This window comes from Pleurodeles waltl, chromosome 1_2 (genome assembly GCF_031143425.1).
Source record: "Pleurodeles waltl isolate 20211129_DDA chromosome 1_2, aPleWal1.hap1.20221129, whole genome shotgun sequence".
In the NCBI taxonomy this organism is placed as follows: Eukaryota; Metazoa; Chordata; class Amphibia; order Caudata; family Salamandridae; genus Pleurodeles; species Pleurodeles waltl.
Genome location: NC_090437.1, coordinates 979,836,221 through 979,861,220, shown reverse-complemented (window position 1 = coordinate 979,861,220; position 25,000 = coordinate 979,836,221). Strand labels below are relative to the sequence as shown.

The 25,000-nt window shown below is 43.0% G+C and overlaps 1 protein-coding gene across 1 annotated transcript in view; it reads left to right on the top strand.

The window, feature by feature from the left end:
- The window catches only part of CWH43 (cell wall biogenesis 43 C-terminal homolog), a 460,620-nt gene that overhangs the window by 222,578 nt on the left and 213,042 nt on the right, over nucleotides 1–25,000 (top strand). Inside the window, exons 9-10 of the mRNA XM_069201483.1 lie at nucleotides 8,185–8,264; nucleotides 19,948–20,065. Coding sequence (XP_069057584.1) covers nucleotides 8,185–8,264; nucleotides 19,948–20,065 — 198 coding nt within the window. The remainder of the gene's footprint in view (nucleotides 1–8,184; nucleotides 8,265–19,947; nucleotides 20,066–25,000) is intronic.

Sequence of the window (25,000 nt, the reverse complement as noted above, 5' to 3'; positions counted from 1 at the left end):
GAACAAATCTGGAGGATTTACCCTGCAATTTAGGCCTCTGACAGGTCTAATGTAGCCTCATATTAGGTCATCATTGTGAACTATGCTGACAGGAGGGCAGTGACACCAATACAGTTTTCCAGACTCCGCAGACGCTTCAGTTTTGTGCTCACAATGTCAGTGCTCCGTGTTCCATCTCAAATAACAGCTGGACCTGCTGGACTTCATTTTATGCCTCTTATGTCCCTCTTGAGCTTCAAGCCTGTACCTTGGACCTACTCGTACTCTTTTATTGGGATTTTCCAGGAGTACTCTTTGTAACATTACCGCCTCTGGCTCATCCTGGCTTTACTTTCTTCGTTTTGGACTAAACTGTTCTTCTCACCCCTTGCAGCCTTTCATAGACTCAGCAACTGCTGGCATTTCCACCTCATATCTAAAGATCCCTCTCATAATATGTTAGGGTCGCTATACTTTTCTGCAAGGATCACAAATGTAACAATCAGTGTGCCGGAAACTGGGAGCACAACCCCTTCTTCTCTATAAAATGTAAAAGCACTTTAGAGACGAAAACCACCGAAGATGGGGAATCATATGGACTGGTAAGAACCTGAGACAAAAGGAACACTCACCACTGAGTCAATTTCTTCCAAATTCCTAGTGGAGGTGATGTCACTAGCAGAACGTTTTCACTGTAAGATATTTCAGAGAAGTATACTAAGGATCCAAAGGAGAAACCTGAAGAGCTGTCATTGCCAAAGGCAAGTCACACTCTGCAACACCAAATCCGGCCACTAGACATTCCAGTGGAAACTCCTGAGCAGCCTGAATGCAGGGCTCTCCACTATCACATGGCACTTTATTATTCTCTAAGGGCAATAAAGGCTGACCATTGCACCCTAATAGTTTGAACCACAAACAATCCTGACTCCCTTGTGTGGAAATTGAAAAAACAACATGCTCCCCCAAAAAGACACTACTAATGTCACCTGTATCCTGTCACTCCTTATATGGGATCAAAGAGGTCTTAATTCTGTAATCCATGAGCACTGTGTTCAGAAACCACTGGCCTGATACTGCTCCAACCAAATCCCTAGAAAGTGCTACATTCTGGTTTCGGTGTTCCTGTTATTGGTAAACACCAATCTGCCACAAGAAATCTACCAAACGCCTCTATATCTGTAACTCCACCAGAAACAAAATGGCAATAGGTAAAGATGGACCCCCTTCTTGGATGTAAATGTAGCCGTGGGCTGCATTTTCATGGTGCAGCCTCCAGGAAATGCAACAGTGATTGCAGAAAGGGTGCAGGTGAGTCCTTGGAGTAGATATCAAAAATCAATATGCAGATCCATGTGCACCCGCGGGCTGATATTGTGCAATTTAACATGATGTGTTGCGCCCTGGAGGTCTTTTACACTCTCTTTCAGCTACTGCAATAATGACCACCTGACACATTGGTCCCATGAGTACTTGCTATCTCGCTGAACCATCAAATTCCCAGCATGCTCAATCATCCCCTCAGACTGAGTGCAACAAGACTCAAGGATGCATCATATGTATTTTTGCCTACAGTCGCCTCAAGGATAAATCAGAAAGGGCCTCAGAGTGAAGTCTCAATGATCCACAAAAAGCTGTCAGATAATCTCTTTGGATTATCCTTTTCTAGAAAACATTTTGTTTCAAGACATTTAAAAACAGTATAGACCATATGTAAATCTACTTAGGAAGGCTTCTTGTAATTCCAGACTATCAGAGGTAGTGAGGTGGTATTGAAGCTATTCCATAGTAATGCTCCTGCATTTACTTTTGCATATTTACCTTGTATTCAAGCAATGTATTACTAATCAAAATATTCCTTAGTTGGTATTTCATTGTTAACCAGTTTTTCCTCTTGGTGCCAATCAATTTAGTCTCAAATGCTTGCCAATCCATTTACTTTCAAAGTATTTGGCTTCCTTATCAGAGTTAGGGATGAACATACATTTCTTTTCCCACTTTGATAAAAGCAGTGTACTACAAAATTGATAGAGGCAGAAATGAATGCAAGTACAAATCATAAACAAAATATGTGCAATTGCAAGGTGCCAAGCTGTGCCAGGAAGGTTGTCAAATTCTTTATGGGCACCTTATTCATAACTGGCTGGTTGTGATTATGGTTTTCCAACTGTGGGAAGTCGTACTGTGCTGTAGTAACTAACAAGTCTTGCTGATGCTCATAAGCAACAAAGGAACCCCTTAGTTTAGTTATAGGTGGTCACCAGTCCTTGAAACCCCAATAGTTTGTCAATCTAAAAGTTGCAGTAGGTCAGTGTTCAATTAGCCAGTCCTAGCTGATGGCCTGCACAGCAGAGACCTATAGTGGTCCTTTAAGGGGCAGAAATAGTGATACAGATTGAAAGGAGTGGCTGGGTATTCCACAACATTCCTAATTCTCCTCTCCTTGTCATCAGTGGTTCACTGGCCAAGGTATTCACGAAACAACCATAGAGCTGGTGAACATGAGGCAGGTTGAGAAGGAAATGTAGGCTTGCCAACTAATAGAGCTCTGCAATGTCACTGGCTATTCTCGGCCTCCCAAACTGTATTTTTATTCCTTGTTCTACAGGTTTGGTTCACGGCCATATGGTCTCAAAGCCCTGGTAGTTCTTTTAGTAGAGTCTGTGGTATCTGCAGTCTATGCAGGCCTTATTTCATGCTAATGATATATTCCTATCAGCCAGCTCTAGTGAGTTTGATTAGGTTGACTTAGACATGCTGTAACCCCGGTGTATTCTTCTGTTTATAGTTCTACCACTGATTTAATGCTTATTTGGGTTCAAATCCAGGGGTGAAAGGTCAAAATGTATTTAATCCCTTAAATGAATATACGCCTGCAGAAGAATAAGCTTTAAATGAATATCAAGTTGAAGTAAAAACCTTGAAATGTACGTTTAAGGAAAGGTAAATTTGTTTGGTCATCCCTGTACATTTTCACAAGGGTTCAAGGATCAAATGAGTCAATTGATTCTTGTTACCGCATTGAAGATTTTTGCTGCTATTGCGAATTTGAAGGTTTCATATCACAACTAATTATGTGATCAAGGTGTGCTCAGGCCTCATTTTGAAACAATTGAGCAAAGACTTCTTGCATGTAAGAACCCTTTTGTAGATGAAGCTGTTTATCAAGTCAAAAGTGCTGAGTGTTCACAAGAAGATGCTAAACAATTAGAAACCTCCTATACTGCCATGTGCATAGGCAAGGTAGATACTATTAATAAATCACAAATGCTTAATCCGTGGATGTAAAGGGAGAAGTTCAGCACACTTCTCATCTGGAGCACAGTGTTATAGGTGTAGATTTTTTTCTCATATGTCAAATTTTGAGAACTTTCCTGCTGTAGCTCAGGAGGTTGTAGGTGCAATAAAGTAGAGCATTTGGTAATGTTTGTAGGCGGGGTAAGTGTGCTGCCATCCAGGGTGTTAAAGATAATGAGGTCTCTGATGAGATGAACACTATAGAAAGTAAATTTAAGGGATTGGTGCTCTCAATAGAGATTGTTGAAGTAGGGTGTGTCCAGACTGATAAAGGTTAAAGTGTTCCCCATGTGCCCATAAGCACCGAATGTGCGGGCATACAACTACTACTGGAATGAGGTTCAAGGATCACCATTGTTTCTGTGAAATAATATAATCAACACTGGTCCGAGAAAATGTTGTTACCTCCAGATGTAATAACCACTACGTTTCAAGGTAGAAACATTGACTTCCTTGGTTATTTTTGGGGCAGAAATTGGTTTTCGGGACAAAAATATAAAAGGGAAAGAGTATGCGGCACACAGGGCAACCAATGTGCTCAGATGGTGGCACTGAGCTGATTTTAGCTTGGTCATCAGCCCCTGGGAGAAATACCCTGTGTTGCTGGTAAATAACGAAAGGTATAATAATTGGATAGATAAATGTAGTCAGGTTTCCAACATGAAACTGAGAAAAGCCCACGCCATCAAAGTAAAAGAAGGAGGAGCTCTAGTTAAACACGGACTACAGAATATACTACATAGTGCAGGAGGTGAGTTGTCCCAGATTTTCACAAAAAGTCAGAAATATGGTGAAACTTAACCAGCTGATGCCACTCCCTGGCTTTCCTTAGTGGTTTGGGCTAAAAAGATACTGGGGAACCTACATCTGTATTTCAATTTAGTTTTTATCAATAACGCTGCCTCAGTAAAGAATTTTCCTCTGCCCCACATAGAATATCTAATTTCAGCCGTAGATCAGATCGCATGGTCAGTAACTCTATCTTCAGGGGGCAAATCATCAGGTGGAACTTAATGTAGATTCCCAGCATCTTACTTCATTTGTGACACCTGATGGTACTTTTCAGTTGTGTCAAATGCCATTTGAACTGGCCTCAGTGACTTCTGTATTCCACAAGGCAATGGCCAGAATGTTAAAATGTGTGACTAATGTGGTTGCTTTTCAGGATGACATCTTGGTGTTTGCTGAGGTGAAGACTGAGAATGATTCAACCCTAGGTCAAGTAATAGGTATATTGCAGCAACATGGGGTCATGTTCTCTTTCTTGAGGGAGTCAAACTTAACCTTGGGTAATACATGGAATTGTAAAAGCTCCCCATCCCTGATCAGTTGTGCTCATTCTTGGGTCTGTGTGAGTTTTACCCGAAGTTTATTGCAATGTTTTTTTAACATTGCAGAATGTTTCAGAAATGTATTGAAGTCAAACAGTGAATGTATGTAGTGTTCATCATGTCAGCAAACAATTGACTTAATCAAGCAGAGCAATATGTCCTCCCCCACTCTACAACGGTACCTTGAAGGTGGTGAACTGCTTGTGACTGTGGATGCAATTGCTTTGAGCATGGGGGCTCTGCTGTCCTAAGTGGATAGGCCAGAAAGGCTACAGTTGAGTTACCACCAACAGGAAGTAGGGATGAGGGACGTGAAATCTCATTACTCTATAACAGAGAAATTGATTTTTTCCAGTTTATGGGGAATTTGAAAAAATCACGCCTTATTTGTGGGGGGGGTTCTGCTTGTGGATAGAGCATTGTCCACTGGTGGATATATCATCAGGAGAGAAAAAAACAAAGCCACGGCAAGACTAACATGATTAGCCACAATGCTGCTGGTGTGTAACTTCAGTGTGGAGTACATTGCAGATTGAAAGCATGTAAAGGCTGTTTTTATAACTACGTTACTTGTATGTAGATATGTGAAGAAGGATAGTATAGAGTGAAATTGAAGAATGAATACTTCTACGGTTGAAGACTATGTGATTTGTCTGGACATGGAGGAGTGGTGAGCTAATGTGGTAGAGGATACACTATTGAGCAGTGTCATACATTTTGTTACACCATGGTCTATAGATTGGTCGGTGTGTGTACATTTGCCACCAAGCAAAGAATTAGAGGTAATTTATAGTGGCCTGGTATTGGTGGAGAGGTGGAATGTCTAGTACATGACTGTGTACAATACTATGTAGTTATAGCTATAAGCATCTGATGACGTCAGGCCCCACCTCTATTCTGGTTGAGTGCACTAACATAGTGTAACCCTCAAGCCAATTCAACCGGGTGTTGCTGGAAAGAATTCAGACTTGCTTTGGCCTACAGCACCACTATATTTAATTATAGGTGAAGCTCCTTTTGAGCTCATAAGAGGAAAAAAGGTTGTGTCAGCATTGTGTTTCATTTCTGAATCAGAAATGTGATGTGCTCATCTCAAGTTGTGGTGCCAAGCAATCCAGTGATGCTCTTAATGTTGCACGTTGTGAGTATAAAAGCAGAATGAAGAGAGAGAAGCTGACAATTAGGTCCAGCCTTGTGGTAGGTTATTAAGTTTGCATCAAGGAGTCTTTGTTGTTGCAAAAAAGATTGTCAAAATTAGAAAATCAGTGCAATTAGTAGGGGTCAAGGTAATGCTGTTCACGTAGCAAATGGTTAGTGGAGAAATGTGTTGCAATTGGCCACATTTGGGTCTGATGTGCAGAGTCCCAAAACTAGTACGATTGGTGTAGAAGGTGATGGCCGATGGTGGTGTGGTGCCATGAACTAGCCAAACAAGAATATGAACAGTTAGAGCTGTGAGGTTGGTCATGATACTGAATTGGGGAATGGCTCAGATTTGGGGTCACAGGACATGCCATGCCACCTTGAGCTATGTACCAAAATGATTCCTTGCAAGTTCTTGGGTCAATGAATTGTGAGTTCTGTGTCTTTAGATTTCTTGCAAGCTAGTGGCTTAGGTGTTTTTTTTTTACTGTTTTGCAATGGTGATTTGGGCATTCTTTACAGTGTGTTTTTCTTGGTTGTTTAAAGCAGTGTAAAGCATAGATGTGTGACATCTGCATCGTGTGTAGACTTTATCTCATGCCTAACAATGCAATTAATTTCAGCATGCTTATTGATGGGCTGTATGTCTTGTTATGGAATGCTTCCTTGTTACACAATGAAACCAGGGACATTTATTCCTGTTATCTGGGCCCTTTTTTAACAGCTCAGTCTTTGTACTCATACATCAGCAAAGGTCGTCACCAGACTCACGGAGGACAGAAATACAGAGTGTCCCTTTCTTGGTGCATAATTCACCTAACACCTGCTTCTACAGAGTGTGACATGAATGCAACATAAGGCTGTAGTGGACCAGTGCTTATTGCAACCTGGGTGCATTAGAATGAATGTGGGACCCACTCAAACAGTTTGTCAACTCTCAATCGCCAGCTTACCTGAGCAAAAAAGACCAGGAGCCAAGGGTGATAGGAAAGTCACTGGCCACATCTGGGTACAGGGCTATCCAAAGGAGACTTCCCGGCCTGGCAGAATGTGCATATCTTCTTACCAGTCCTTTGCAGACGAGTAACAGGGTTTCCTGGGCAGCTGCATGTAGGCTGTCATCTCTACCAGGTAAAGCAATCTTCCTCTTGTGCCTGCAAACACTATGGCCTAGAGATCATGCAGTAAACACAAAAGGATGATGGACGGAGTGCTGAAACTTTTCAAACCCTCACTCCCAGTCACAGATCTTCTTTTTGTATTGCGATAATTGCCCTAAGTGGGAATGGTATGGCTAGACGTGGTTCCTGCGCTCACTATGCCACTGCATTCAGGCTAACCTGGCTGAGGAAGGGTGGTACCCTGAAACCGGTCCAAGGAGGCTTGTTTCCAGTCCAGGGAGGACCTGGCCTGGCAGTTCAGGTTGGGCTGTTCCCATGGGAAACAGGGTCAAGACTGATTTACATATGGCTGGGTCCAAACTGGGGTGGCATGGTGAGCAAAAGAACAATGGATAAAACCCAGATCTGTGACTAGGTGTGAGTGTTTGAAACGTTTTAGCACTCCGTCCATCATCCTTTAGTGTTGCTAGTGATCATTTAGCACATAATTCACACATATAAAGACTCTTGAACGTATAAACATACACACTGCCTCACTGCACAATCAGGGGGTGTGAAGCCCGCCTTGTATGAGTCGCATAACAGGTTGCACCCAAGGAGGTCAGTAGACCCTGTGTTTGAGGAACAGGTAGAAAGGCCTGTGCTCCTGCTGTATCCGTTGGCTGCCACCAAATGACAGTCTTCCCATAGCCAGATGAAGGGACAGTTGCCATGATGGTGAGTACAGGTGCATTGTGGGTGCAGCCCTTGTCCAGCAGAGTCTCGTGCTCTGCTGGCGATGCAACCAAATTACAAAATGGTCAGCTTCACAGGGAGTACAAAATAGAGTTGTGGCAGATAAAGGTAAACATGCTTAGTTAGCAGAGCTCTCTGCATAGCAAAACACCCCTCCGAACGCCCTGATTTGTAAGGGGCCTCCTACGTTAGGTCAACCGGGTGTTTGCCCAGGGAGACTTGTCTACCTGGGACTGAGATAAGAAAGAAGATAAATTGGTAATGTTCAGCCTAGTAGGACTAAGGAAGCATGCAGCTTTAATTTATTCATTTTCTTAGTTCTCTGCTGTTGATACTTTTTAATTTGTGTTTACTTGTTTATGGATAAATTGGGAAGATGCAAATGTTGTAAATACAGTTCTTCAGCTTTCATGATTCATTTCTCTTGCCCTGGTTGTATAGGTCATTATCAGTTTAATATTCCCAGGAAACAGATCCCTTTCTTGTTAGGTGTGCCCCTAATCTCAAGCACCTTTTCTCCTCTATCCTGTTGTTCCCAAACAGATTTGCAGCAAACCATTGTGTCTGTTCTATTTCAGTCTTGTTGCTGTTTGTTGGTCTTGGATTGCTCGGATTGGGGCTACGAACAAAAGCCTATCAGAAAAAAATAGAAATAGAGGTAGGTTCTGTGCTTAACATATATGCAATTAAATGTACGCATATTTAATGTACTGAGTAATTTGTATAACCTAAAGGACAATGGTTTGCACCTTAATTGACATCTTAATTGCCTCTTGGCACTTTCATTGTTATCTGCATATACCTCCCAGCTCTTTGAAACTCAAAGAACTGGGTAGTTTATCCAGCTAATAATGAAAGCGCCAAGAGGATAAAGGATAAAGGCTTAAGGGTGTATTTAGAGTGTGGTGGATGTATAATCTTCGTCAAAAAGAAGACGATGCGGTACCGTTAAAGATGTCTAAGCACTCTGAATAGGGAGTGTCAGAAATTAGCTTGTTGGTTGACTAGGGTGTTAGTTAACCTTGGTTAAGAAACAGCCACAGTTCCCATCAGGGTGAACTACAAAAGTCACTAAATTAACCTGTGCTTAACCTTCTGGTAGCTTAGCATAAAAAAAGTCAGGCTTAACTTAGAGGCAATCTGTAAATTATTCATGCAGTGCACAAACAGTAATAAAGTGAAAACACAACATAAGAAAAAAATCCCACACTTATTTAGAAAAAGGGGTACATTTTAATAAATTATTTGATACCAAAATGACAACAATGCAATTAGTAGAACCAGAGATATTAATTTTTAAAGTTTAAGGTGAAAAATAGAGCCTAAAAGATTAAAGCGCCAACCGCGTACTTATGGTTGCGGAAAACCGGGTCAATGTAAAAAAATATCGTCAACCGCGATGAAGCGCGGGTCGTATCCAAACAGGGGAATGGGCCCGGTCAACACTTACCTTCGGACTTAGAAGAAATGTTCAATTTAAATGTTCTGTGAAGGCAAAGTTCAGCTGGACAAGGTTGCAGACTGTGTCCGAAGAAGAGACGTCGTTGTTGGGGAGTCGATGGCTGAAGTAGTGATGAAGATTACTATGTTCGAACTTAGTCTGTTTTTTGGAAGTTGAACATCTCCAGAGGGACGAGGCTGCAGGCTGTAGCCAAAGAGAGTTCCACAAGGCCGGATACCTCTTTTGCAAACGACCGCTGAACAGGACTTGCTGCTGTGGAAAATAATGTCGCAGGAGGTGCTGTGAAGTCAGGCCGACCAGCGATGCACCTTGAGCAGATGGTTGAAAAGGTTGGCCCAGGTCTTCTCTCAGTTCTCTGAGCAGTTTTTAGCCAAAAAAATTCTAAGGCTTAAGTTCTGGCTATCTGGGTACCTTTAGCACCACCACCAAGGGTCCAGGACTGGAAAGGCACCGCTTGGGGGTTAGCACTCACTCAAGCGTGGCCCAGGTGTGGGTTAAGAGCCTAACCTGTCCTTGAAATTCTGATTAGGGGGCAACCCAACTAGCCCTTGGAGTCACTCTGGTAGTCCTAGGTTTAAGTAATGAAACAGGGCTAAAGCAGCAGGACAGGCTAGCCTTGAACCCTTGGATGGCTCAATGCAGGCTTCAGGCAGCAAAGCAGTATTTCCAGTGCAGATGCATCAAAATAGTCTTGTGGAGTACACAGCAGGCCACAGAAGCAGGTAGTTCTCTGAGATTCCTTCCACAAGTCCAGAAAGTAAAGTGAAGCGAGGGACTGAGGGTCCTCTTTTTTACTTGGTCGGGTCCTGGCTGTTAGCATGAACAATGCAGGGGTGACAAGCCCTTTGTGTGAGGGTAGAGCACAGCCTATTCAGTTGCAGGTGGGGCTGTGCCCATCTCCACTCCCTCATACTGCCAGTTGTTGGCCCAACCAGGCACACCTAATTCCACTATTGTGTGGGTGTCTGAAAGAAATAAGCAAAGCTCACCTACCAACTGCACCCAGTCATGTGAACCAGTAAAAGGCTGCAGGCACCAAATAGGGCAGGAAAATTTCAACTTTCTAAAAAGTAGCATTTTCAGAATTGTAACTTAAAATCTGACTTTACCATCAAAGAGAATTACATTGCTCACTTCCCAATGGGCTACTTAGGGACTACATTTGGGGTGGCTTATATGCAATAAAAGGGGAGTGTTAGACCTGACATCCTTGGTGTGGTTTCCTTCTAACCTTCTGCCTGCAGACCTCTTGTTTTTGCTGACTTTCTTTTTGCATGCCATAGGATCAGTACTTGTGCTCTCTAGTTAAAAAATGGTAACATTGACTTGCACCCAATTGTCATATTTAATTTACATATAAGTCCCTAGTAAGTGCACTACACATGCCCAGGGCCTGTAAATTAAATGCTACTGGTGGGCCTGCAGCACTGATTGTGCCACCCACTTAAGTAGCCCTTTAAACATGTCTCAGGCCTGCCATTACAGAGCCTGTGTGTGCAGTTTTAACCTGCCATGTCGACCTGGCAAAATAAACCTTTTGCTAGACCCACACCTAACTTTTTAATGCACATAAGTCACCCCTGGGGTAGGCCCTGGACATCCCCAAGGGCAGGGTGCAGTGTATTTAAAACATTGAACATGTACTTTTTAGTTTTACATGTACTGGTGGTGAAACACTCTTAAATTTGTTTCACTACAGTAAGGCCTATTTCTCCAATATGATAACATTGGAGTTGCCTTATTACATTTTAGAAGTGTAATTTCAAATTGGGAAGGGATAACCAGTCCTTTAGGTCACCAAATCGTGACTGTCTTATTCCACACTGGGCCATATGCCCCTGCATGAAAGTATGTCAGTGCACCATGTACAGTATATGAGGCATATATTCATTTTATGATTTACCTGTCAGTGCTTTACTAATAGGTGTCAGTTTATGATCATTCGATATCTATATACATATGCCCTCCCAAAAAATATGCAATATATTCACTGAGTTTTTACAGCAGCCAATTTCTTCACAATTATGAGCTCCTTACAATAGGATTCATTATTTTCACAACATTACTTTTCAGTCTACTGGAGTTTGAATCTTTTCACCATTAATTAATTAACTGGAAACCCTTCAGGTTCCGTGAGAAGTTTGTTCACAGCAATAGCATTACAATGTTTATGCTCCTGGCTTCTACCGTCCATTAGAAGCCCGAAGCATCCTTTTTTATTAATGGAGCTCCTAACATTCCAATGTTCTAATAAACGATTAGACCCAGGTGAAGTTTCTGTTCTGCCAGCATATTCTCAAATAATTTTAGGAATTTCGTGTTACCCTTGATATGCAAAATTCCTGAAATTAACTCATTATGCCTTTTTTGCATCAAATACCACGGGAACAACGCAAACAACCAGAAAGCAAGTGACCATCATTTTCGGCTGTTGTGTTTTTTGTGCTATTATTATAGCGCTAAATGTGTCCTCCTGTACAAAATGAACATGACAACATGTTTCCCGCTAAAAGAATGCACTATATGCCGGATTTGCATTTTGTGTAGTTATGCCTAATTTCACGTAACTTTAGTGAAATTTGACATAATTATGCATAAAGAAATTGCACAAATTTCGTGCATATCTACTTTTGACATAATAGGGTTTTTTTACAGGCCAGAGCAAAAAATCCAAAATGATCTGAAATGGAGTAGTAAAAAAGGTAAGGGCCTGATTACAAGTACAATGGTTTTAGGACCACCGTACCAACTGCTGCATCCTTGGCAGTCCGACTGCCAGATTATGATGCTGGCAGTCAGACTGTCACAAGGCCGCCGCCATGCCAAAATCTTGGAACCCTACACGTTGTCGGTTAGGCCAGCGGAAAGGCAGAGACAGGGGCACAGGGGAGCCCCTGCACCATCCACGCCCATGTCATGGGCAGTGCAGAGGCCTCCCTATCAGCACAGTCGAAATGTGCACTGTCTACAAAGGCAACAGTGCACAATCCGACTGTGCTGGCGGCACGGACAGTGCTACAGCACTGGCCTCGGCTCTCCCTTAAAGCCGCCGCACTGTCTGCACCCTCTGGGCCTGCAGGAACATCATAAGATGGCGGTGGGGTGGCTGCCGGCTTGGCGGCATCCTCCCTACCGCCATATTGGTGGTCTGGCGGTCGGACTGTCGAAATCATAATCAGGCCCTAGACTTGTTAACATTCATTCACAAAAAAGTTCATTGACTCCAGTCCCCAAACCAGCTGCCTGTCTTCAATGTGCTGACAATTCATTTGGAGTTCACACGCCTTCTTGCATCACACAATTGATAGCTTTTCCCCTGGGGTTTTCTTTCTCACTTTGGTCTACTACAATAGCGGTGTATCAAGGGGGCCATGGACACTAATGCAAGCCCTCCTGGGTCACAGGGGTATCCCCCAATAGAGTATCTTCAAGCTCTCTCATTCAGCAGTATTTTACTCTCAAAACTAGCAAACTCTACCTTTTGCCCGCCAGTGTCAAAACCTAGTGCTCTGCTAGGCTCATATCTTCAGGAGTTATACCACTGGTAGTGCCTCATTTCTAATGGCCCCAGAGGAGTGTGCATTTTCACTCCCCCAATGCCACTGAGTCTCACTTTCTGCAGGGTCCCAAACGAATGGTGTAACGAAACTGGAGGATGCCCCCCCCGCAAATAACATGGAGAGACCCCCACTCCAGACTCACCCAGGCCTGGTGCTGGGTTGAGGGGGCTCCCCACCCTACACCGCGAGGGCTGCAGGGGCCTTTGTTACACTACTGTCCCAAACTCATCAATCATACCTCAAGGCCTCACTCTTCATTAATTGCCCCCTAATACTGTACCTTATTCGAGCACGTAGTAGTCACTGAATTATCTGGAGAGGGCATGGACAATGTTGGGGAGACCCGAGCCGGTGGTCTGACTGGGCTGCAAGAGCCATAGTATGAGTTCAGCCATTAAAAGATGTGACCAGGCAACAATTGCCATGAAAAATAAGATAAAACCTGTTAAAAGACCAAAAATGTTATTTTTCAACAGTCTTAGCAGCACAGTGAAGTGCATACATGTATATAACTGAATTGAGTTGCTATTGAAAGTCATAATACCTCCATGCCATGAACGCGTTGCCACAAGTTAACTGAAATGTTTCAATTTGTCATGTTCTCTGCTGAAATTGCTTATATTGTTATTAATTGCTTATATTGGTATTAAATGCAGAGCAAGATTATTGTATATAAACTATATAAAATCGAGGCTTTTGTAGAGCTCAGGTCTTGTACAGAATTACTTCAACGTGTTCTCAGACTCGATCACACAATTTGGTCAAATGTTGAAGCCGAAATTTGAGTCCAGATGTGCATATTGCACAGTTCAGAAACTAATTAATGTTACTCACTTAGGGGGTCATTGGTGACCGCCAGGGCCAACGACCGCGGAAGCATCGCCAACAGGCTGGCGGTGCTTCCTGGGCCATTCTGACCGCGGCGGTAAAGCCGCGGTCAGAAAAGGGGAACCGGCGGTTTCCCGCCGGTTTACTCCTGGCCCAGGGAATCCTCCATGGCGGCGCTGCTTGCAGCGCCGCCATGGGGATTCCGACCCCCTTCCCGCCATCCAAACCGCCAGGAACAGGATGGCGGGAACGGGTGTCGTGGGGCCCCTGGGGGCCCCTGAACTGCCCATGCCACTGCATGGGCAGTGCAGGGGCCCCCTAACAGGGTCCCACAAAGATTTTCAGTGTCTGCTTTGCAGACACTGAAAATCGCGACGGGTGCCACTGCACCCGTCGCACCCCTGCAAATCCACTCTTTGCAGGGGCTTTCCCGCTGGGCCGGCGGGTGATCTTTTGAAGATCGCCCACCGGCCCAGCGGGAAAGTTAGAATGACCGCTGCGGTCATTTGACCGCGGTGCGGTCTTTTGGCGGTCTCCGCCCGGCGGGCGGTGCCCGCCGCCCGCCGGGGTCGGAATGACCCCCTTAGTGTTAGTATTTGGAGTTAAATAAATACACTTATCACACCTTAAATAAAACTGACACCATTCACACATTAAATACCTGCATAGTCAGAATAGTTAAAGGTGTGATTTTCTACTTGGAATGTTTCCACAACCTCTGACGATCAAACACAAGGAGAGAGCATGCCTGTCTGAAATCACCAACCGCCAATTACCACCAACCACCTGCACAACAATGGGCTCGGGCTTCTCACCTCACCAGAACTGGCGCCTGTGGCACAACTAGAAATGACTTGGTGGACAAAAATAAGTGCCGCTGGTTTCCGGCAACCATTGGCACAAATTAAATACTGTATGTAACAGATGCCAGCCGCTCGTTTTAAAGCAAAATATAACCGGTAACTTTATTCATAGATAGTGTGAAAGTCCGTAAAAAGAAAAAATTGCAAGACAAGGAGGGGCCTATGGGTCTGGCTGTAATCAGTGAAACAGTCAGTGAAACACAGCTCTCATTACTATCTGTAGTGCAAGGGGCATACCGTGGAAGCAATTCGCTCTCCAAATTTCGCTATCCATTTTCTCATACCCTGGAAACTAAACGTGCCCTACATGAAACCAACCAATGGACAAAAAATAAGTGCTGGTGGTGTTCATCGGTAACCACCGGCACAAATTAAGTAACGAGTGGGCATTTCTAATTCTTCAAGCCCAGTGCCACTCCACCTGCTGCTCTTATGATAGCTAACCTCCTGGAATGCAGGTTTAGGCCTTGGTATGGGCTTCTAGCGTCATACTTTTTACTCTTCTTAGCTTTCTGATTCTATATCTCCAGACTTCTTCTTTCGTGGCACTTGTTATATTTGGTTGAAAATTACCTTTTGAGGGCCAAATCGTCGACGTATCATTCCGTTGTACTGTCTTATTCCACACTGGGCCATATGCCGTGGCATCAAATGACAACTGACTATTTCTAACCATGACGAAGTAGGAAAAACAAAGTATTTCCATCTTGCACAAACACAGAAATGTTTGGGGCAAATACTGTAACCACACAGTTGTGGTCTTTAACCAGGCAGCATGGACGTCATTTACGGGTCGTGAGGGGTCGCGGCTGCGACCCCCCAGCTTGACACTTGCGACCCCTGGCACTGTCTCTGCGACCCCTAGCCTTAGAGGTCGCAAAATCAGTGCCAGCAATACAGGGGCAGCTCGTCCTCATGGACGTTGCTTGGAGCTCCACTTCTTTGCTTTCAATCAGTTTTTTATTACAGTAATAGTGAATAATATATTTTTCACTATTACTGTAATAAAAAATGGAGTACCGTTACCTGGAACAAGAACCTCCTTGGTAGCTGAGGTGAGTAAAAAACACTTTAAAATGTATGCTGTGTGCATGCTTGCCGGTTACAGTGTGTTTATGTGAGAGTGTATGTATGAGTGAATGTGTGTGCATGTGCAAGCATGTGTGTGTGAGTGAAAGTAAAGATGGAATGTTGTGTGATGTAACTTCCGGTACCCCTGGCATTTTGGTGAATTGACGTCCATGCCGGCAGGCACAACATTCTGAGTTTTTAAGGGTGAAAGAGGGGATAACAAGTGGTTGCAGTGTTTCTGCATGTCAAAATCATGCGTTTTCCTCATATTTAATTTGTTTTACCTACACAAAATCTTCAGTGGATCTGTGTGCAGATTTCATTCAACACAGATTATAAAACAGGGTGCAAGTACCATTAAACACGAGACTCAGAACGAGTTCATAAATTGTGTTGAAGCTCGCATCTTCCACAACTCTCTAGAACTCCTCATTTTCTCCTCTTTCCAGTTCTGCAATGGTTACAAAACTGAACCCTGAGATACAAATGTGATACCAGCTACAACATGCATTGAGCGAGTGATCCTGTTTTGGGAAGGGTTGATAGACTGTTCTTCTAACTAAGAGATAATATTGGGGAAAATGCACACATTAACAAAATCAATTCTGAGACCTACATCTGCCATTGACATAACCGCTGAGGTTGTACTCTATGGCATGAGATAGGACAATATATTTGTACGTTGTTTAAACTGACAAAACACAGGAAGAAGCTGCTAATGCTCAAACTTAAATGGCAAGTGGCGAACCATAAATATTATAGTAATGGTGAACCCCATATGAGCAGGCCTAATCATGGGGGCCTTGCAGTTCCACCACACCCCCTGTCCTTCCAAATTAATAGCCTGATTTAGAGTTTGGAGGACGAGTTGCTCTGTCACAAACATGACAGCTAATCTGTCCGCCGCATTACGATCTTCAGAGGTAATAATGGGATCGTAATACGGGGGACAGGATATCCGTCATGTTTGTGACGGAGTAACCCCCTCCGCCAAACTCTAAATCAGGCCGTACGTTTTAGATAATGGCCGCTTACTGAATGCATGATCTCATGAATGCCCTTGTATGTAGAACAAAATAGTATGGAAAGCTGGTTGTGAATCCCCAGACATCCTGGGCTAAGACATTCACCCTGTGGGGAGGATACCTCTGTCATACCACAGCTTTACATCATATGGTCTTGGAACTAGTGTCATGGCTTCAAGAAGAAGCTTTGAAAATCCAATGCTTAGGCATTCACCCTCAGCAGAGGGTATATTTTGTGGCACCCCTTGCCTTTGAACACTGGGAGGAGGGTGCATATCTGAGATGTTTTAAGGGATGGGCAAAGTGGGAAGTTGCCCAGTGTTAGAAATGGGGTCTCTTGTTGGCAGTCAGTTTGCACTCTGTCCAAGCAGGGACCCTCACTCTAGTCAGGGTAATGGAGATACACACCTAGGATAACCCCTACTCACCCCTTGGTAGCTTGGCACAAGCAGTCAGGCTTATCTCAGAGGCAATGTGTAAAGTATTTCTACCAACATGCACAGTAATACAGTGAAAACCCTACAAAATGGACACCACACAAGTTTAGAAAAATTGGTAATATTTATCTCAATCAAACAAGACCAAAACAACAAAAATCCAACATACACAAGTCAAGTTATGCATTTTTTAAAGATGAAACCTCAGAATAACACTTAGAAACACAGATGCTTCGATGAGGTGATATCACGGCATCGTAACTGTGTTGTTCCCAATTATCCAAAGCCAATGGTGCCGGTCACGGAGTCACACGGAGGTACAGTACATTGTGACAATGAGGAAACAAGCCAGTGCACGAAGTTGAGGATCGCGGCGTTGCTAGATCCGAGGCGGCGTTGGTTCGGGTGCTGTGGAGGAAAGGAGCAGAGGCATCACGAAGAGGTGTCGGGTCCTTGCTGCAGAGCAGTGGAGGTGAGGTGGCATCGGTGCAAAGTGTTTGATCCGCGGACTTCGGGCGAAGTCGGTATCCGGCGGTCACGACGTGGTGCGGCAACTTCCACGGAGTCACTGTCTTCAGCGAGGCTGCAGCGGTGTCGGGCCTGCAGGGTTGTCGCACTCCAGTGAGGACCACGGCTTCAGTTGCAGGCAGCATCACGGGATTCGGCAGCGGCAGCAGTCTGGAGTTGTCCAAAGCCGGTTCACTTGGTTTTCTTTGGTTCTCCACCATCTTCTCCTTTCAAGTGCCTAGGGACTGGATTAGGCACCACTTGGCAGGAAAGGAGTCTCAGCAGAGAATCCAGGTGATGGCAGAGGAAGTCTTTGATGGCCCTGAGACTTCAGAACAGGGGGCAAGCTCAGTCCAACCCCTTGGAGATTCTTCTCAAGCAGGAATGTACCATAAAGTCCAGTCTTTTTCCCTTTTCACAGGCAGAAGCAGCAACTGCAAGATAGCTCAACAAAGGACAGTCACAAGCAGGGGCAGCACTTCTCCTCGACTCTTCACCTTGGTAGGGGTTCCTCTTAAATCCAGAAGTGTTCTAAAGTCTGAGGTTTTGGGCCCAATACTTATACCCCTTTCTGCCTTTGAAGTAGACAAACTTCAAAGGAAAGACTCTGGTGTCCACAAGATCCTGCCTCACCCAGGCCAGGCCACAGACACACACCAGGTCGGAGACTGCATTGTGTGAGGGCAGGTACAGCCCATTCAGGTGTAAGTGACCACTCCTCCTTCCACTCTAGCACAGATGGCTCATCAGTATATGCAGGCTACAACCCAGCACCCTTTGTGTCACTGTCCAGAGGAGATGCACAAACAGCCCAACTGTCAAACTGACCCAGAGTGAGAATCCACAAACAGGCAGAGTCACAGAATGGTTTAAGCAAGAAAATGCCTACTTTCTAAAAGTGGCATTTTTAAACTAACAATCTAAAAACCAGCTTCACTAAAACATGCATTTTTAGTTAGTGAGTTCAGAGACCCTAAAATCCACATTTCTATCTGCTCTCAAAGGGCAATTGCCCTTTAAAAATATTTAAAGGGAGCCCCCATGTTAACCTATTAGAGAAATAGGCCTAGCAACAGTGAAAACCGAATTTGTCAGTATTCATTGTTAGAACATGTAAAACACATCAGTACATGTCCCATCTTTAACATACACTGCACCCTACCCAGGGGGCTACCTACACCCCGCCCAGGGGGCTACCTAGGGCCTATATTAGGGGTGCCTTACATGTATAAAAGAGAAGGTTTAGGCCTGGCAAGTGGGTGCACTTGCCAGGTTGAATTGACAGTTTAAAACTGCACACACAGACACTGCAGTTGCAGGTCTGAGTCATGTTTACAGGGCTACTAATGTGGAGGGGGGCACACCCAGTGTTGCAGGCCCACTAGTAGCATTTGATTTACAGGACCAGACACCTCTAGTACACTTTGCTAGGGACTTACTAGTAAATCAAAAGTGCCAATCATGGAAAAGCCAATTACACATATGATTTTACATAGGAGCATTTGCACTTTAGCACTGGTCAGCAGTGGTAAAGTGACCAGAGTACCAAAAACAGCAAAAAATTGAGTCCAGTACACATCACCGACCTGGGAAGCAGAGCCAAAAAGTTAGGGGAGACCACGCCAAGGATGCCAAGTCTCACACCCAGGATCCCCACCTTCTAAGGGCCCCCTGGGAAAGTAAACGTTATCTCTTGCTAGCTCACCTTTGTCTATTTCTATATCTGAACCTCTCTTCTTCTCTCTGCCTACCTCTACCTCTGTCTCACTTAGCCCAGTGTCATCTGAAGGATTTTTTTTTCGATCCTTGGAAGGACGTATTTCAACTTTTCTTTGCGTGAAACCCATTTCCAAACGATTGTTTGGCATCATCAGGGCTACAACTAGTACAAACGTGGAAAGTAATATTCAAAGTTGTAATGAACAAGGGCCCTGAAATATGTCTTCCCCGGGGCCCAAATATCGTTAAGACGCCATTGGAATAGCATTGACTGAAACCTCAGCTGGTTACTGCAGTTTCTGTGAGATGGATCCTGGATGCAGCAGTTCTACCATTTTCTCTGTGTCCACTCTTGATCGTATGTGCATTCTGGCATGGACTGAGCAGGATGCTTGTCCTCCGGGAGACAGGGGTTGGCAAGTGGGGCCAGTCTGCAAGGCTTATGGTGACCAACAGTCACTCATGTCTTCTTTCAGGAAGGGCTTTAACTGCAGCCCATGGAGCACTAACAGGAGCCCCTGAGCTGCAGCCTCTTGAGGGTACCCTGGTACCTAGGTTGACCGCAGTGCTTCTTTAATTCTTTAAGCCCTCTTAGGGCTTGAATTAATGAAAGCCAGTGGCATCATTAACTCATGTTAAGCCTTTAGGAAGTACAACAATACGGTATTTTTCTCAATCTTTTTTCCAGTGTAAAACTTGTTTGCTATAGTTCACTCCACCGTTGTACATTCAGTTAACTTTTTAACTTAAGCATTTGTTTGCATAAGGATTGTTGTGGATTTAAAGTGTTCTGTAATTTTCTTGGTCGGCTGTTTAGTTATAAAGATGAATGCATGTCAATAAATTGAGTTTCATTTACTTTTGTCCAGATTTCCTCGCAGCAGCCAACAAGAGAGTTTTCGGCTTTGATTTGGTCTTTCAGGTTTGGTTATGACAACGAGGGCTGGCCCAGTCTGGAGAGATCTGCGGCTCTTCTTAAGGAAACAGGTACACTCCCCACACACACATATACATTGTGAAAATACAATAAAACACAGATGTGAAATTCGGAGTTGTGTTAAAATGAGGAACTCTATTGTGTACTGCGTGGCGTGGACATTCAGTAAGTCCTATACATCCACCTTATAGCATCATCGATCGATTTATGTGGATGCAAATGCTGTTAGCTCAACCGAACTTGACTGAAGCATGTGCAGCTTACACTGCTGGTCTTGACCCATATCCACAGGCCTTCCATTCTGAGTGAGAAGCTAGAGGATCTTATCCAATCTGTAAGTTTCAAAAGCACCCATGGAGTCCTTTTAAAAGAGCTGCTCTCTTTTGGAATGTTTTAGCACCCAGCTTGCAACTCCCCCCTTGCCTAGAAGCTACACAAAGAAGACTATAACAGTACTCACTCTGCTGTCCTCACAAAATGGAGGCCAGGAGAGAAGGTGGGATTCAGCATTGTCCATGCTCAGGATTGTTCTCACTTCTGTAAAGTGTAGGTGGGAAGAAGAGATTTAATGTGACTTTAGCTAAAAGGAGTGGGATCATGTCCTGGAACATACCCATAAAGTATCAAGAAGTACAAGGTTTAAAAACCTTTTAATTATCTCCTTACAAAATTATCTCACCCCCCAAAAATTTAATGGGATAGCTTGGACAGTCGATAAAACATTCTCGAGGTGTAAACTAGTGGATGCAGAATTCATTCATATTACATAGTCCTGCCCAGAGATAGAAATGTTGTGGAGGCGGATGACTGGGGAACTGTGAGCAAAAACAAGCCTCTTCAGATAGACGTATGTTGAATAGGTCTTTACACCAGCCTAAAAGTCACAATAGTGAGCTCCAGGTTTCGTAATCTTTCACTAGTACTAGCTAAAAGAGCCATTGCTATGCATTTGAGATCCCCAGGTGGCCCGCCCCTCAGCAGCTGAAAAAGAGAGGTTGAAATATGGGCAGTAGCCGAATTAGTGGTTTCGAAAAAAGAAGAAGGGAGAGGATGACGCTAGAAACCTGCAGCAGGTAAATGGTCAGATATTGTAGCGTCATTCATTGGGGTGGAAGACACTTGATGGTTGGGGCATTATCAGAATGAGTGAGTGAGTTTATGAAGAGTGTGAGTGGAATGGAATATATGGAGGGGAAATGCTGCAACCCCTGCTGGGGTCGCAATGAGCAACGATTGGTTTAGACATAAATATATTAATATACAGGTTTACTATAATTTACAGCACACTTATAGATGCCAAAAGAGAGAGAAAGTGAGACAAGGGGTGGGAGTAAGAAGCCTGCAAGTGGTACCTGTGACATTTTAGCTTCTATCCCTGCTAGACCTAAGTTGAACGGTGATAGAGGTGAGAAAATCCTGCAGGGGATTGAGGACAGGATCATTTTTACATGATGAAGACAGCAACCTGAGAGAGGAAGCATAAGGAAAACGCCCAACTTCTTGATGTCAGATGAAGATGGGGTGCGGAAGGTTAGGGAGCCCACTAATAATTAACACTCTACGCCCTTCTCCACTTTGCCCCTAAGTTACCGTAACCCTCTACTTTAAGCACCTCCTAGGGTGTCACTCATCTGTGTGTGGGCCTGTTTGGTGTTAAACTGTAGAGAAATGGTTGTGTTCCTGTTAGCGCATCAATCCTTAATAAGTAAACTTAAAGGGGGACGCCTATAGGTCGATGAACCTTTTGCCTCGTTTAAGATGTTCTTACCATAGCTCCAAAACGGAAATCAATAATCAATACACCATAATCAATAATCATTGTCAAATCAATAATCAGTAATCAATGGAGTCAGTAATTATCACACACCATGACTCTTCAGCCATCAATAACCACACCTTTAGTAAAGGTAGTAATTTTATTTCTCTTATATTAACAATGCTAACGTCATGTAAATTAATCTCAAAATCAAGTCAGAACACACCTTTAGTAAAAGTTTAGTAATTTTATTTCCCTTATATTAACAATGCTAAAGTCATGTAAATTAATCTCGAAATCAAGTCAGAACGCATATAAGATCAATATTTATTAACCAAAATGACGCGAGAAACACAACCTAATCAAAGCTTGAGTCACAATACATTCTAAAGCATCAGAGCAAATCATTAGCAAAGTTAGCTTCAATAAGGCTACATAATCCATAAGGTTCAACAAAGTAGTCCGTCAACCATTTATCTCTGTAATTTGTCAGTAGTCATGTGGATACCCTCAACTAATCCAGATTAGCATTAGCACGTGGGGCTTCATGCAAAACAATTTAAAACACAAATTTAGGAAAACATCTACCTAAGGAAAACTAATAAAACAGCGCAGTTGGTACCTAGAAAGAAAAGGCATAAAAATACAATTCAGTCATATTGTCATATCTACCTATCCACGGTATGGGTCAGCAAACAGAATCAGTCTTTGTCCTCAGGTCATCAATCGATCAGCAAAGCATCAGGCTCCCAGTCAGACAGTATTAGCCCAATGACATAATCTTGAATCTCTTCTTCTCGATATCGCAGTCAATCTGAATAAGGTCTGAAGTCTCTTCCCTCCTTCACGTTGGTATATCAAAGTCACCCAAACTATCCCCTAATTCCCAATTGGTCAATTAATCGTACGTTATTACTCTGTCCAACAGTTGTTCTATACTTAATCTATGAATTCTAATATTTTGCCTTTCACGCAACATTGATTGGTCTGCCATACGATGTTCTCATCATCCGGCCCGTCAGGTATAGAATTTGTTGCATCTTCCTCTCCAGTCAGTGTCTGCATTGTTCGCGTCCTGGGAAAGTACATCTCACGCACATTACACACATTTTGACACATTACTAGAGACATCATCTCCTGTCTGTTGGTTCCCATAGAAAACTTTGGTTAAGCATTTTATTAAAACAATGAACACTTCACAATTAGTTCAGTCTGTCAGCATTTTCTATTAAATGCTAAGAAATGCAGCTTCTGCATCAGGCCTGGCAAACTAGGCCAAGACATTCGCTAAGTTAAGGCCTACAATTAATAAGCTAAAGCATAATTCATAACCCTTAATATGACATATTACTACATTAATCTAATACATTTTCAATATTTCATAAGTATTAATCAGAAATTAGTACATTTTGTGAACACTGGTGGCCATTCTTCGAGCTCACATTTTCAAACGTGCACATTATTTTTCTCTATGTTATTCATTGTCTACTGAATTCATTATTCAAAATACATAATCACTCATTAATAATTTCTAATTAAGACATCTGCTTCAGCAATCCCTCATCTGATGACTAAATGTGTCAGCACATTAAATTTACCACCCACAAATTTACAACTCTATTTCTTCAACATTTGTCTTCTCCTCGAGTTTTCCCTATACATTCTTTCCCTTTTTCTTTCTTACCTCCTCTGATTATTTTTAGATCTTTTCAATTCAATTCTTTTGCATAATTTGTTTAACCCCCATATTCCTAATAGACAACCCACGACAACTAATATTCCCTGTATAATTTTCAACAGCACCGCATTCTAAATAATACAAAGCCAATTTCCCACAGAAGCAAACCCCTTACCAACTTTTTCCCACACACCTTGTTCTTTTAACTCCGTCAAATCACTACTCACGTTAGTCAGATTAGTAAGTAAGTCTCTTATCTATTTACTGTTGTTAGGTATGTAAGAGCAGCAATGCCTAGAGTTAATCATTTTACAGACTCTGCCATACTTCACTAAAAGAATGTCTAAAGCAAGACGATTTTGAAGAGTCATAGCTCTATCCGCAGCCAATTCAGTATCTATCAGGAGTATAGCCCCTGGAAAATTTGTCAGCATGTTATCCACAATAGTAGACAACTTTTGAATCTTGATCAAATTCAGGATGACTCCCACTGAAGGAATCACTGCACCAAAAATATCTCCCACTATTGCAGAAGAGTACTCCTTCCTCTGTCTCTCATGATGTAATTCTGTCATTTTTGGAAACTTTTTCAAATCCTCCATCTGGTAAATCTTTAGGAATACTATCCCCAAATAACATGTCCCATCCCATCCTCTTGGAAGATGGTAATAAGCATTAAGTCCACAAATATAATATATCCCCAGAATCGTAGGGTCCTGTCCATTAAACATTAATGTCCATTTACTCTGAAACAAAAACACATGCCTACATTCACTCGTACCCACAAATAAAGTGTCAGTGCGCGACTTTGGCCTATATATACAAAGCTTCCCTATGTGTAATGCATCTAAAGCTAGTTTCCCTTGCGTCTTAATTGCAGTGTAAGCATAATCATTTTTGTAAGTCCTTATCTCTAAGCCTTTTTCTAATTTCTCTTTCAATGTTTTTCTCCTATCATCAGTATGGTCAAAGAAGCTCTTCTCGAACGGTGTAAGCAAGCATGTAAGATTATTTTTGTGCGCATAAGCTGTAACAAACGTTAGTGCAGGCTCGAAGAATCCTCTAACTAACACTATGTCAGTATCATTAGCCACTCTACTTAAATACCTAATAATAGGAACAAACAAAAACACAACGTCGTGATTAGAATAAAAATATTGAATATACTCCTGATTATAGAACCTTGTTAGTAGTAGACTACAACGTATCCTATATGTTAATGGAAGACTATGATAAGTGACTCCTTCCTCGACTGATTAAGGAATCTGCGTACATACAAGACAATCCTTTGCATCCATCGTCTCAACATACTCACTCAACAAGCGACAGAAAACGTTAGAAGAAAGGTCTCCCTGTGCATTAGAATTATCGTGCAAATACTTCTCATCTAACCGAAACCTCTCTAAAGACATTAGTGTAGTAATCTCAGAAGCAGAAGTATGGTTTGCTCTTTTTGCATCAAGAACAGACATACCCACAATCAACACTATAAACAAAATTCCACACATAATTGCCTAACCAATGCTCATATATTTACAGCGCCTAGCATCC